This window comes from Mytilus trossulus, unplaced genomic scaffold (genome assembly GCF_036588685.1).
Source record: "Mytilus trossulus isolate FHL-02 unplaced genomic scaffold, PNRI_Mtr1.1.1.hap1 h1tg000234l__unscaffolded, whole genome shotgun sequence".
Taxonomy (NCBI): Eukaryota; Metazoa; Mollusca; class Bivalvia; order Mytilida; family Mytilidae; genus Mytilus; species Mytilus trossulus.
The window spans coordinates 1508900-1523781 of record NW_026963315.1 but is presented as its reverse complement, the minus strand read 5'-3'; the positions used below and the strand labels follow the sequence as shown (position 1 = coordinate 1523781).

The 14882-nt window shown below is 32.3% G+C and overlaps 1 protein-coding gene across 1 annotated transcript; it reads right to left on the bottom strand.

Moving 5' to 3' along the window:
* Positions 1 to 4391: 4391 nt before the first annotated feature.
* LOC134701228 (uncharacterized) lies at positions 4392 to 13726 on the bottom strand. The gene is made up of 6 exons (XM_063562360.1): positions 13597 to 13726; positions 10197 to 10270; positions 8211 to 8522; positions 6967 to 7383; positions 4950 to 5027; positions 4392 to 4396 (listed from the first exon to the last, which is right to left on the bottom strand). Exons 2-6 carry the CDS (start codon positions 10261 to 10263, stop codon positions 4392 to 4394), a joined length of 879 nt encoding a protein of 292 aa, XP_063418430.1. The 5' UTR covers positions 10264 to 10270; positions 13597 to 13726.
* Between the last annotated feature and the right edge of the window lie 1156 nt (positions 13727 to 14882).

The window sequence follows — 14882 nt, the reverse complement described above, 5'->3', positions numbered from 1 at the left end:
CAATTTGGTTTAGCTTTGAATGAGTATTTCTCAAATAGATTGAAAGCCTTAACAAGATGTAAAAGAGGCAAAGGTGTGAGAAGACGTGTCCTACCAGATTCAAGAGTTCCGCTGTTAATATATTTAGCTGAACAATTAGTAGCTTCAGCAAGAGGGTATATGAACAAACAAAAACAGTTTGATAACTACGAAAGGAACTGATGTTCTAGGCAGATTACCAAAAGTTAAAAGTAAATTATCACCGTGCACATATGAAGAAGTAGTACACGGATGATGCTGCATGTGTGTGATGATGCTGTAGGAGATAGTCTGAAACGAGTTGTATTGCAGACTGTTGATACGGATGTCGTAGTTATTGTTCTATTGTTCTATTGTCAATGAAATTGAGGTTAATGAGTTTTGGATTGCTTATGGAGAGTTTCAGGTTGTGATCAAGCATCGTCGTTTGCTATCAAAGGAAAGAAAACTGCTTCGGATACCTGGACTTCTTTTGAAGATATTACACCTGTGTTTGAAACATTAAATAGAATAGCATACCAAATGTTGTTACCAATTTCATGCTTCTGATAGAGTGATATGCTATACTGATGTATGATAAAACTTGTGAATATACGAAGGTGAACAACACGGAAAGATCTTTTTCAATAGAAAAGGAAGGGCAATACATAACTTTCTTCCATCGTAATCTGCTTTACTAGAACATCCAAAACGAGATGTTTACACGGCAAGCTTTGTTTGGGGAAATGTCTAGAACCATCTCCCCAAACAGATTCACCGAGTGAATGGGGTGGCAGAAAGACAAAACACAGATGTGGATACACAATTGGACATCATTGCAATAAGCTTCGGTCTTTTGTAATGAGCTGATAAAGTGTGGCTGTAAAATTGAAAATGGACGTTGTGGACGATACAATTGTATGAAGGCCATGCTGTTATGTACAGCACTTTTTTCAAAATAGTGTAGAATATAACAGCCACTTGATGGCCAATCTATTATGGATATAATTTCACAACTGAAGAAGTGTAATTACTTCCGTGAAGAAATGTGTTTGAACTTTGAAGTAGAATTTGATAAAAAAAATAGTTAAAGTATTAAGAAAAGTTTTGGTTTTGTGCATTTAAAAAAATTGTTTTGGCGGCCATTTTTAAAATGTCCACCATTTTGAAAATTATTTAATAGTTCGAAATGGTGATAGCATTAGTCTGAAATGATTTCGTGTGTTGTGTTTTCTCTAAAAAGATAAAGTTTCAAATTTCCTTGCTTTGTTTTTTAAAAATTTGTGCAATTTATAGCATCTGTCCGCCATTTTGAAATTTCCGCCATTTTGTATTTTTCAGAGTGGGTCCATAGCCTTAATTGACCACCATATACATGTTAACCTTTGTGCAAAGTTTCATGCTTTTATCATCAAACCCACAATTCTTTTGAAAATATGCACAAATCAGCTGGACTATAGGCTTGTATGCATACTTCGGAAAGACCACGAAAGTAAATATCAACGAACATGTGTTCCTAAATCTACGAAAATTGGTACCCACGGAAATAAATGGATCCACAGTAAAGTACTCCCATCTTTGTCGCCAAGCGATAACTGTAAAATGTGTATTTCAGAAGCAAATTGACTAATTTGGTCGATCAGTATACAGTAAACTGCGTTATAAATTCTAAGTGATGCAAAGTTAACCAAAGTGCTAGGCATTTAAATTGTTCTTTATAAGACTATCTGTTCACACAAATGAAAGTTCCTGTGGGAAGAGAAACATGTCACTTATAGTTGAATTGTTAAGCTATAAAGAGAGCGTATGCATTTTCAGTTTACAGTTAATTGTGTAATACACTTAAAGAGATCAACAGTTGATTACAGGACTAGGCATACAGTTTTGTCTTGTTTTATTATAAGACTATATGTTCTCACAAATATAACTGCATCTGAAATACGAAACCTGTCACTGATAGTTTGAGCTTCGAATCATTAATAGAAAGTTTGCATATCCACACGGTTCTTCAAATGCCCAATCAAATTAAACCATTTCACTTCTGTCATTGTACTTCCATCCACTTCCGGTATTTCGGCCTTGTATACATATTGGACTACTATACACATATTCAATATCAGCTGAAAAGGAATATTTGAAAAGAGAATAAAAAGTATAGCTTAGATATCAAACTCCAAGGTAAACTCATAAAGGTGAAGATCCATTATCTCTTACAAAATCAAACGTTTTTAACAAACGGATACAGTGAAAAACAATTGTCATATTTTTAACTTGATACGAGCATTATGATGGATTCAACCTGGTTTTATAACTGAAAAATGCTGCTTCTTGTATGACAACATATCTCACAAAAATGTCGAATCGGCTCTTTGTTGAAAGGGTAATTAAATGGAGTACTAATTACAATAAATTAACGTTGCTGTTTAATTATTAGCTTTTGCTTGCCTGAAAAGTAATTGAAATCTTCCAAGGTACTTAATATCAACCTCAGTTAGTATTGCTCATTCTTAAGTTTTTTATGTTGTGTTTGTACAATGTTGTTTAATTTTGTCGTTTTTTTCGTTTTACGCTATGAAGTTGTCAGTTTGTCTTCGACTAGGAATGTTGAATATCCCTTGTGGTATTTCCGACATTCCTGAAATAATTGCCTTTGAGAACCATGATGACTAATTTTTTCATTGATAAGCGTTTACTGTAAATAATTACTAGTTGTCTATGAGTCATTTCGACATAAAAAAAGTGCATTAATATTATATCAAAACAGTCAGGATTTTACTTCGTCAAAATTATCTCCTCATTACGAGCCATTGTAGGGATGACGGCTGCCAATTAAGCTCCGATAAATTTATTCACACAGCACCATTGCGATCCTTATATGCCAGTTGTATTCTAAAAGACAAATGTATCTACTAGCTAATGCGCATCAGTTAATGTATTTGTCTGCATTAAGTCAACTTAAAACTATTGTCTGATCGGTTGTCAGGTCGAATTTCCGAAAGTTCATAGACATTTAACAAATTTCTAATTAAATATATCTTGGAAGGGCAGACTACACATTTTCAGTGGTTGAAGACTATAAACCCTAATTATCAAACACAAAAAAATGATTTTTTTTCGAAAATATCCATCTTTAACATCCAACTAAAAAGAATGTCGTCAAGAACTTTAAGCAACAAATAGCTATTCGAACAAACCTACCTTGTTTTTGTGATTCATTCGAAAGTTATTTCACTTGACCCATATATATAATCTTTTAGCACTGAGTTATGAAGTCAACATGAAGCCTTGATATATAAAAATGATAGAATTTGAAGCGAGATGATGTATCAATTACTCTTGTTTTATACTTTTTCAACCCAAACACGCCCTAACATAAAAAGGTGCACTAAATTGTCTCTTTTCGATAGAATAGTTACCAATTTCTTTTTTTTTTAAATATTTTCTTGAGTCACATAATGGAAGGACAGACACGAAAATTGCTGAACTAATAGATTGATATGTGCTCCGTCCGTGGTAATTTTTAAAAATAAATCGGAGGTTATGCATTTTCTACATCCAATTTGATAGATACCCACCATGCCCATGTCGTCGACTTGATATCTAATTGTTCTGCTTAACTATGTAATAGATACATTGTAAACTTATGCTAATGGTGTTTTTAATATAAAACACTTCGTAATTGAGCAGAAAATTTTCATTTTATTTGTTTCTTTTTACTTTTAACTTTTGTGTTATTAAAATAAACATTACAGTTAGCATTTATCGCCTTCTCTAACAAAGAGCTTCAATTCTTTTGTTCTATTTCAACCGGGTTTCCGATTGAATAAATTGTAGACTTCCACAAACACTATGTTATACCTACTTTAAGGACATATATATATATATATAAACGCATAAAAAGTGTACATAACAACACCAATGATATAAAAAGGAACTATAAATGTAATTATTTATAAATATTTCGGATAACAGATATCCTTCATCGGTATATATTGTGATGTTGAATGAATCAATTATCAGTCTACTTAGATTACGCTGTTATAATCTTGAAATTTATACAATAAAAAAGTCAAACCGAACATCAGGTACGGTCGATAGTCGATGGCAAACAAGGTTCATCTTCTGGTATGTTTTTGTCATTTATTTTGTTCTTGTTCTTTGTTTCTGAAATAGAAATTAGTCTAACTAAGAGCATTTTGTAGCGCCAAAGGGATTTAAGTGTTTTGGAACCATACATTTACTTTTTTCCGATTTAATCAAGTAACATAAAAATCGTTTACAATTGAACTGGTAACCCTTTGTGTCGGTGGATACCTCCATTCCTCAATTTCTAGATATGACATATCACAATAACCTTAGCATCTTAGCAAAGAAGAACATTACTATTCACTATTCTATACTGGAAATATTCAGAATGTATACCTGTCAAATGCTAAGTTGCTATAATACCATCCTTATTATCCTACAAATCTAGTATTGTCTTTATATATATTATCAGCATCTTTTTTATCAAACCTATATACAAATAAACTGGCATGTCAGTTAACTGCTAGTAGTCTGTTGTTATTTATGTATTATTTTCATTTTGTTTATTTTCTTTTGTTACATCTTCTGACATCGGACTCGGACTTCTCCTGGACTGAATTTTATTGTGCGTATTGTTATGAGTTCACTTTTCTACATTGACTAGAGGTAAACATGGTAAAGGGGAGGGTTGAGATCTCATAAACATGTGTAACCCCGCCGTAATTTTGCGCCTGTCCCAATTCAGGTGCCTCTGGCCTTTGTTAGTCTTGTGATTTTTAATTTTAGTTTCTTATGTATAATTATGAGTTTATTATGACGTCCATTATCACTGAACTGGTATACATATTTTTTTAAGTGCCAACTGAAGGACGCCTCCGGGTGCAGGAGTTTCTCACTACATTGAAGACTCCTTGGTGGCCTTCGACTGTTGTCTGCTACAACAATTATAGCTGACGGAATCAGTGTAGCTGGCAAGGACACATTGGTCTTTGTTCCCAGTTTTTCTGTAAAGAAGAAAATACAAAAATAATAAGCACATCAAAATTAACAAATGGTCAACGGCCACCGTTGAGATAAAATAGGGGAATTTAACCTCATTTTAAATGGATCGTAAACTATAAGATTTAAGCTATAATTTATGCATGCAATCAATTTTAATGCGATTGGCAGGAACGCATCAAATATTTACGAATTGTAATTTTGAAATGTAAAAAGAGCGTTTCACCTATATATGAATTATCAGTGTTCTGTCATTCTTGAAAGAATAAAACCGATGTAGAAAAGCTTTTGACAGTAAGTAATGATGTAATAAATAAGAAGATTATTTACCCCCACCCTACCCCCACCCCCATCCCGCAAAAAAAACTCAAAAAAACAGGAAACTAAGATAAAAAAGAAAAGTTTAATTTGCGCAATGAACAATGAGAACCCCTGTTCCTGTCAGAAAATGAAGTCCCTAATCAAATGCCAAAATCAAAAGCTCGAACACATCAAACGAATCGACAACAACTGTCTAATTCCTGACTTGATACAGTCATTTCCTTGCATAGAAAAGGGTAATTTAATCTGGTATTATAGCTAGATAAACCTCTAACTTGTTTTTTAAAAGTACCTATCATATAGTCTTCCGTACGAAAATAAAGAAGAAAATGACTACAGACGGTTAAGCTTATCGTCATATTATCGAAGAAGGAAGACTCATATTTCAACCTCTATCTCTGTGTTTGAGTTTTCTGTTTTGATGTTCATAAAGGCATATGATGATATTAATTTCCAGTCTAAAGAATTATTCTTTTATTTCGAAATTTATATCGTTCTGTCATTATCAGCTTGATCAAAAGAGAAGCAATCAATTCAGGAAAGATCAAAGGACAAGAAGGTTTACGACAGATGTTCACCAGAAGGCTTTCAAAAAAGATATCAGAGGAACTAATCAAGCTCTTAAATTGAAAATAAACTGACAACGCAATGGCTAAAATTAAAAGACAAACAGACAAATAATAGTACAGAAGACACAACATAGAAAACTATTGACTAAGCAAAACGAACCCCATCAAAAACTGGGGGTTATCTCAGGTGCTCCGGAAGGGTAAGCAGATCTTGCTCCACATGTGACACCCGTCGTGTTGCTTTTGTTAGTTTTTTTTTGTTCGTTTATTTGTTTGGTTTGCTTGGCAGGAAAAACATTGGAATTCAAAATTAATTTATTAATGTAAATCAGAATATATTTCAAAGGAAAGTTATTAGACGTTTTGAAACATTTAAACACATTTTATTCCTGCCTGTCCCAAATATTAAAGAAATAACCATATACACTCCTGTTACATTTTTTTTAAGTTGTTACCTAATAACTGATCCCAATAAATCTTAAAATTTAAGCTGAATTTTGCTCCCAAAAATAATTCATGTTTATGAAAATTAGTAAATAGAATTGACAATTTAATAAGAAAAAAAACAAGAATGTGTCCCCAGTACACGGATGCCCTATTCGCACTATCATTTTATATTTTCAATGGACCGTGAAAATTGGGTAATAACTCTAATTTGTCTTTACAATAAGAAAAATCATAGCATAGGGAACATGTATACTAAGTTTCAAGTTGATTGAAATTTTTCAAAAACTACCTCGACCAAAAACTTTAACCTGAAGCGGGACAGACGAGGTCGAACGAATGGACAAACGTACGTACGGACTGACGGACAGACGGAGGGACGATGGGACGCACAGACTAGAAAACATAATGCCTATAAATGAACCTTTTATAAAAGGTCGGACCCACTGATTGATCAAAGGGGTTTGGGGGCAGTTCAAGTCATGCATCAGTGATTCCATAATAATCAACCAGATTTTTTACCACAAAAACAAAGGGCGGGCCCAAAAGGGCCTCTTAAATCCGACTTTTGTAAAGGAAAGAAATGAATTAATAATGATATTAAGCTTACCTGTAAAGGAAATTGTATCATTACGTGTTAAATTTCCTTTGTCTTTTTGTGTTTCTGCAATACGACATGGTATATTTGAAGAATGATCACATGGGCTTCCTTTTTGCAGACTTGCACTTTCGCTCATTTTGATGAAGTATGTCGCTGTATCGAAACCATATCGACATCGATAAGTTACATTAACATCTTGGACTGTTACATTCAATATTTTAATACTGAATGCATACCCAGGAAAAATAGTTTCTTTATACTTTCTGTGATTATTTATTCGTCCATTGTAACTTAAAAGTTGGTCATGATTTCCCATTGACCATTGCCTAGTCACGTCACTGTCAAGTGCTCTAATGCCATTTACAGTGCATGTCAATATGATATCTCCTCCGAATGTAATGGGATCATTTTCTAATCTTAATGATACTGAAGAAAATTCAAAATAGCTTTTTACTAATTTCAATCCTTTTAACAGCAGAGTATATATTCGAAAGCCAACCTAAGTGAAACTTTGTCAAAATTAAATATTATTAATAGCAAAAATATGATCATGTCTAAAATTTTTGGTCATGCATAGCAATACAAAAAGGAAGACCCAACACGAACCCTTTTAAAATCAAACAATCTAAAAAAAAATTGTAGATCTTTACAATGACATCGTCATTATCATAAAACGTGTATTTAGTCATTGTATTTTCACATTGTTTAATTTCATGGTTACAGAAAATCCAGAAAATCGATTCGAAAGTGCATGCTGAATATATATTTATATAAATGTGTATGTTCCAGCCATTTTGGGAAAAGAGATAAAGAATCAGATAATTTTAACAATATGGGATTGATTTTGTATGCACTTTAAGAAATCCACAGGATCCAATCATTTGCCAATAAGGTATACTTTGCAGTTGTCACTACATAAAGGAATACATTTCTACCTATAAAGTTTTGAGAATTGTATGCTTTTAAAAATACATCATTATCCTACAATTATAGTAAAGAGATGGGTAGGTGATAATTACGTTACATTACACTTACAATTACTGCATGAAATGTGATTAGTCATCCTTATGAGGTAACGCCTCCCAGAAAAAAATGCTGACTTTCATCAGCTATAACGTGAGGGGATAAGGCATTTAAATATAATCAAATATTCATAGTCAACGAACGATAACCACTTAATTACAGGACTATAGACTTTGGACACGCACAATCAGAATTTTGTTATTTTTAATCAAACGAAACCGGATACTTACAAAATGATTTGGGTTTATCTGCCTCAATTAATTTACTTGCTACTTCAAATCCATAACGACATTGATAAACTATATTGAGGTCAGCTTCTGTTATATTGAATATTGTAAGACAAAATTCATTTCCAAAAAGAACTTTCTCGTCATACTTGCTAAGATTATTTATTCGACCATTGTAACATATAAGTTCGTCATCGTCTCCCATGGACCACTGCCTGGTTGTTTTTTTATCAATTGTTTGTATTCCATTGACAGTGCAAGTTAGTACAACATCTTGTCCAATCGTAATATTATCTGTTACCAGGTTTAATGAAACTAAAACATGAAATTTAATCAAAATATTGATGGTAATAGTTATGATAATAATGAATTTTTGAATACTAAGCATCTCTTACATTGTCTTACTAGTATTATTTATTTCTAAACATATACATTTTAACTAATTTTCTTCATTTTCTTCAAAAATAAAAAAATAAATCGTCAGTTTATTTATCATTCTACATCAGAAATTTTTGGCATATACAGTGAAAATGATATTTTAAGATCCGCACTTTACATACACTGGATACCAGGATTGAACATTGTACGTCAGACGCGTTTTGTCTTCAACGGACTCATCAGTATCGTTCGAATGAAAACATTTAGAAAGTCAACATAAGAATTATATTGAACAGCGTTGAGTACCCAAATTCGTAAAGATTTGCCTAATACAGCTATGGATCATTTTTTCTTAAAGGTGTGATACCATTATTCATTTAAGAAAATATAATACATGATAGGAGAATAAATTCAAGTTGTTGTCACCAAAGATAACAGACTTACAACTCTTCGCCCCACGCGTTCTTTCGTCCACTCAAGATTTAAGAGTGGTGTTCTTATTAAAAGGGGTTATATCAAAATAGGTCAAACAAACATATTCCCTTGAACACACAGTGGTAGGAACTGAGACCTTCATTTCATTGCAGTAAATAAACTCATCATAGATACAAGGATTAAATAGTGTGTGGAGTAAATCAGTGAAACCTAAGGGTTATTTTTTATATGTAAGGAAATGTTACATGAAACTTTGTATATTATACTGCATAGGATATAACTATACATGTAGCTATGTCAAGTATTTCTTTATTTGTTGTTAAAACTCAGCACATTTTTTTGACAATTGCAAATTTAGCAAAGACTAATAGAAAAAAACTATAGTTGTTTTAACACCGAAACCACTGGAAGGCCATCATAATTACGAGGTACAGGAATATTAAAAAACCGAAAATTTCAGACGATAATTGTTTATTTTTAAAGTAAATAGCAATGTTATTATTTTTATGCATAAAGAAATTGTTATTTAAGATCTAAGAAAACAGATTTAACTGCATTTAACATTTCATTTCCTTTAAAGTTAATGTTGTGTAAAGATATGTTGTTATTCGTTATGTTAATAGGTGTATGTAGATAAAATACTTCCCTAGTTTTGTACCTCCATGCTGTTGTCATTGAAGTTTTATCGGCGATTGACTATCATATAATGTGTTGTTTTCGCTCAAACGAAAAAATGTCGGAAGTAATACTTAATGCATAGTTTATTTTGAAAATTACTTCAAACAAGTCTATAACCTCAAGATACCAGAATACTCGTTTAAGATTAAAATTTACGGATACTGTTCCATCCCCGATTATGAAATGTAGACTGAGTGTTGAATTTGCTTGACGGTGACAGGAAAGCATACTCTGTCACCGCAACCTTTCTAGCTCTTTTAAGGGTACATGCATTTTTCTATGATGGTTTGGATCTTCGTTATCGATTTACTATAGCTATATCTGAATATTTGTTAAATACTGCAATGTACTTATACTGTTGCCTTCATGTATTTCTTTATTTTAAATATGTTCGTTATGGTGGATGGTTTTGTTTGTTGATCTACCCATTATTATTTGCAGATCTGTTGTTTTTGTTTGTATCAAGAATCTGTTTAGAGAATTATAAGTCATAATTACCTTGCTCTCCACAGGCACTGCATCCCATTAGACACAAGATTAATCTGTAAAATTGTCGTAAAGTCATCTTTAAACTACAAAAACATAAAATCCGAAAGTAATATGATTATATACAGGCATGGAGTTCTCATCAGAACAAAATTAATGGCCTCATCTTTTTTTTGTCAAATAAATAACAGTAAGATTTGAAAGGCATAGTAGTTTGCACCATGTACATGAACAGTGAGAAAAAAGGTGATGATTCATACGAAAAAAGCATATGATAGAATAACTTTATCTGCAATGATAACTTACACTACTGTAACGTTTATATAGTGACGCAGAATTATTGGGTTTTATTGATTAAACACAATACAGGAGGCATTGTGAACATCTTTACTTGAGCCATTTTGTGAAAATAGTTCGAAATATTCCTAAAGGGGCACTAGCTACGAGATATATAAAAAAACTAAAGTTTTCTGTTCAGTCAATAATGAAATTGAAATAGTGAAATAAAAATTCACTTTTTGCAACCAAAAAGGTTCAATTTTGTCAAATTACGCTAAGAAACATTGATAATTAGTTATTCACTTGCAGGTGAATGAGTCGACCTCTTTAAATCAGTATGCATGTGAACTTCAAGTTAACCCCTAGCTAGAGATTGAAAACGCATGCATTGTACGTGTACTGGTTATTTAAAGAAAAAGAATGTCAACAATGAAAGTGAAACTACAGTAAATCATTTGATTACCAATTCGATTCACATAAAATCATCCTTGTACGGTTAAAAACAATGAGAAACATCTATTTTTAATCTATAAAATAAAATCCAACAGACCTATAAAAATCCAATTGCACGCTTGTTGGTTTAATCTATTCATATCTTTATTTATGTTTACATCGCTTATATGGTCATCTGAGATCAAATCGATAGTTCATTAGATGGCGTCTGGACTAAAATACACACGAAACGAACCTATATATTATCTACCCCATGCTCTGTAAACTGTAATTGAGACTTTTGATAGTTTGGATAAATGTTTTACATTGTTATAAATCAAATATGAGAATTTGGGTCAAATCGGTGACCATGCATTTGACAGCTAGTGTCCCTTTAAATAGCATCGAGTGATATATTTATACATTGTATTTGTAATGTGTATACATCTATAGCAACATCTGTGTAACTACAAAAGGTAAGCACTCATTACGTTTTTAAACCTTTTTCAATTTAGTATACTATAAGTTTAATTTGATTTATATCTGTTTTTGTGCAAAATGTGTACATATTTCTATCCTTTTCTTATTTTTGTTTGTGCGCGTGGGTGAATAAACAAAATGGGATTTTTAGACTACTAATAGTTTGGATAAATGTTTTACATTGTTATAAATCAAATATGAGAATTTGAGTCATATCGGGGACCATGAATTTAACAGCTAGTGCCCCTTTAAGAATCTTACACATAACTATCCGGGTTCGTTGTGTGCTATTTAACATACCAATGCTGATCAATTTTATTTATTATCAAATTGATAACCCTGGTACATAAACCGAAAAGCCAACAAGATAAACAAAATAAATAAAAAGAACAAAATGTTTTGAGAGCTATAAAGGAATAAATAGATTTTTATCTATGAAGTGAAATCGAAACAAAGAAATATCTCCCTCTTTTATTAGAGAAATGTCACCTCAAAGATTAAAAGACAGTCAATGGGTTAAAGTTCGAACTGATGATTTTATGACCACATTTTTTTATAACAGGATACAAGTTTACTGTACGTAAAACTTCTGTATCACTTTTAACAAACCTATATGCAAATACACCGAATTATTTTTATCCTTAAAATATTTGTCTCTAAAAAGTGTGACCTAGAGTCACAAACGTGTCTTTATAGTATAAAAAGCCCGTTATCTGTATATATTCATGATATAGTACTTGAAAATATTCTCGAGAAAAAAAGTTTACAAAAATATTTAAGAATAATGGATTGTAATACAAAACAAAACAGAAATCTAACTAATAGTTTAGTGACATATTTTCAATATTGTAAATAAGCTAGTACAGTAGTCGTGGTCAAAGTTCTCTAGGGCTTAACAAAATAGTATAAAATGTGTAAAAAATCAAAAGATTGAGACTTATACTCTTGAAAATATTGCACCTGCTGGTATTAACATTAATAAACAAAGAAAAGTTCTCACGTAATGACTCAATAGATATATCACAAATAAAAAGGGCACCAGTTGACATCACATTTGGTGTGAAAAGTTGCTACTTATACTTCATTATATGTAATTTAACAAGCATTTCCCATGTGAATAAATTCAGATTTGTATCAGCACATCTGGATGAATTGATTTACAAGTTTAACTCGATAAACCAGTTTTTAGCTCACCTGGCCAACAGGGCCAAGTGAGCTTTTCTCATCACTTGGCGTCTGTCGTTCGTCGTTAACTTTTACAAAAATCTTCCTTGCTGAAACTACTTCGCCAAATTTGACCACAATCATCATTGGGATATCTAGTTTTAATATATCTCTCAATTGATACGATATTCCCGTGCTTGCATTTCCTATCATGATTTTCTTGATAGAGGGTTACTGCTCACAAGGAAGCTATTAAATCAAGAGTTCCAAATGGTGAAGTTGAAATCATCCCTTCGTAAATTTTACGGACGCCATCACGAGTTTGTTGACCGTTATGAAATAACCATTTCACAAATGATATCGGATATGTTCCTTACGTCGTAACTACAATCACCTTCCCTTTCATGAATTTGACCTACCGAATTAGACTATTTACCGGATTTGAAATCACATAAGCAACACGACGGGTGCCGCATGTGGAGCAGGATCTGCTTACCGTTCCGGAGCACCTGAGATCACCCCTAGTTTTTGGTGGGGTTCGTGTTGTTTATTCTTTAGTTTTCTATGTTGTGTCATGTGTACTATTGTTTTTCTGTTTGTCTTTTTCATTTTTAGCCATGGCGTTGTCAGTTTGTTTTAGATTTATGAGTTTGACTGTCCCTTTGGTATCTTTCGTCCCTCTTTTACAGCGTAAAGGATTCATCATTTCAGTGTTTAAAACTTGAAACGTTGTCAAAACAAGCTACGAAATTACCTGACCGAATGTCAATGACATTAGTTAAGTTCCTTTGTGTATCTGGACTCAAAAATGTATTTTGTATAATTTCAAGGTTTTAGACGAAAAACAGAAAATCTTACAGTATCCCTCAACCATATATCGGGTTAATATCAAATCGAACTCGAAACTGCCATGAAATAATCACCATACTCAGTATTCCTTTTTTATTATTTCTCTTAGAATGTCGTTATTTTCGACAAACTACCCCAATGTTTCCATATTTTAATGTAAAGTGTTTCAAAAAAATGATGTATATTCTGTGTAAGGCCATTAAATTACCTTGATTAAAATGCCAACTACTGTATTTTGATTTATTTAATTTTTCATACAGTAAACATGTGTTCTGGCCAATGATGATTGTACTGTACCATCATACTTCTAGAATAGACTTCAATGGATTAAGACAGAAACAATCATTTCACCTCCATTATTACTCTGAAATTTAAAAAAATATCGTTAAACGTATACAACTTTTACAAAACATGTGAAGTTAAGTCAGTTAATATATCTGTTAATAAAATGGACGATAAGTGAGATGGAATAAATTATTCTCAAATTGAAAAGAGTCACATGTGGATGATATTTATGCGTATGATACTAACAAACAGATACAATCGCGATTCACACCGTATTCAACTTCGATCTTTGTATGTGTGTGTTTTTAGCCGTGTAACATTAATTTTACTGTGATAATGTGTGCTGTTAGCATGCCAGGTCTTGCTTTTTAAAACTTTATATGTACTCTTACATAAATAAAGACAACATAAGTATACCACTGTTCTAAATTCATTTATCGATAGAGAAAAAACATATCCGGGTTACAAGCTAAAACTGAGGGAAAAGCATCAAATGTAAGAGAAATACGATACAACAGAAACACAACATTAAAATGCAACACACACAGAAACGAACTATTATATAACAATTGCCATTTTCCTGACTTGTTACAAGGCATTTTAAGAAAAAAATAGTGGGTTGTACCTGGTTTTGTGGCATGCTTAACCCCCGCTGTAATGGCATTGTTAATTATAACATGAAAATGAAACCACTACACGACAGATGCGTTACGTCCACATACTACTAACCAGTGACGCTCAGATGAAAAAAGTTTGAAAGCCAAAACAAGTACAAATACTCTTATTACAAAATGTTCTCATTCTTTATGAGGTTCATTTACGTAGTTTAATGAATAGAAGGTTGTGACATATTATATGCATCTGTCGACTATTTATCTTCAGAACCAAAAATCAGGCACGTTAGCAAATCACAATGAAAATTGCTTCAATCATAGAATTTCAATCATAACATTATGATCTGCGTTATTTTATAATTTACCACTATTACCATACTAAACTATAGTTTGTCAAAAACGTTAAAAAGCGAGGGTGCGTTGTGGCCAATAAGGGGATTTTTATATAGTTTTTAGTTCCCTCCAGACAAAGTCGAAGGGGACTTTCTGTGTGTACTGCGTCGGTCTGTCCGTCCGTCTGGTAGTCTATCTGTCAGTCCGGCAAATCAGTTTCCACACTTATTTCTTCGTTCTTGAAGATATTGATATGCCATTT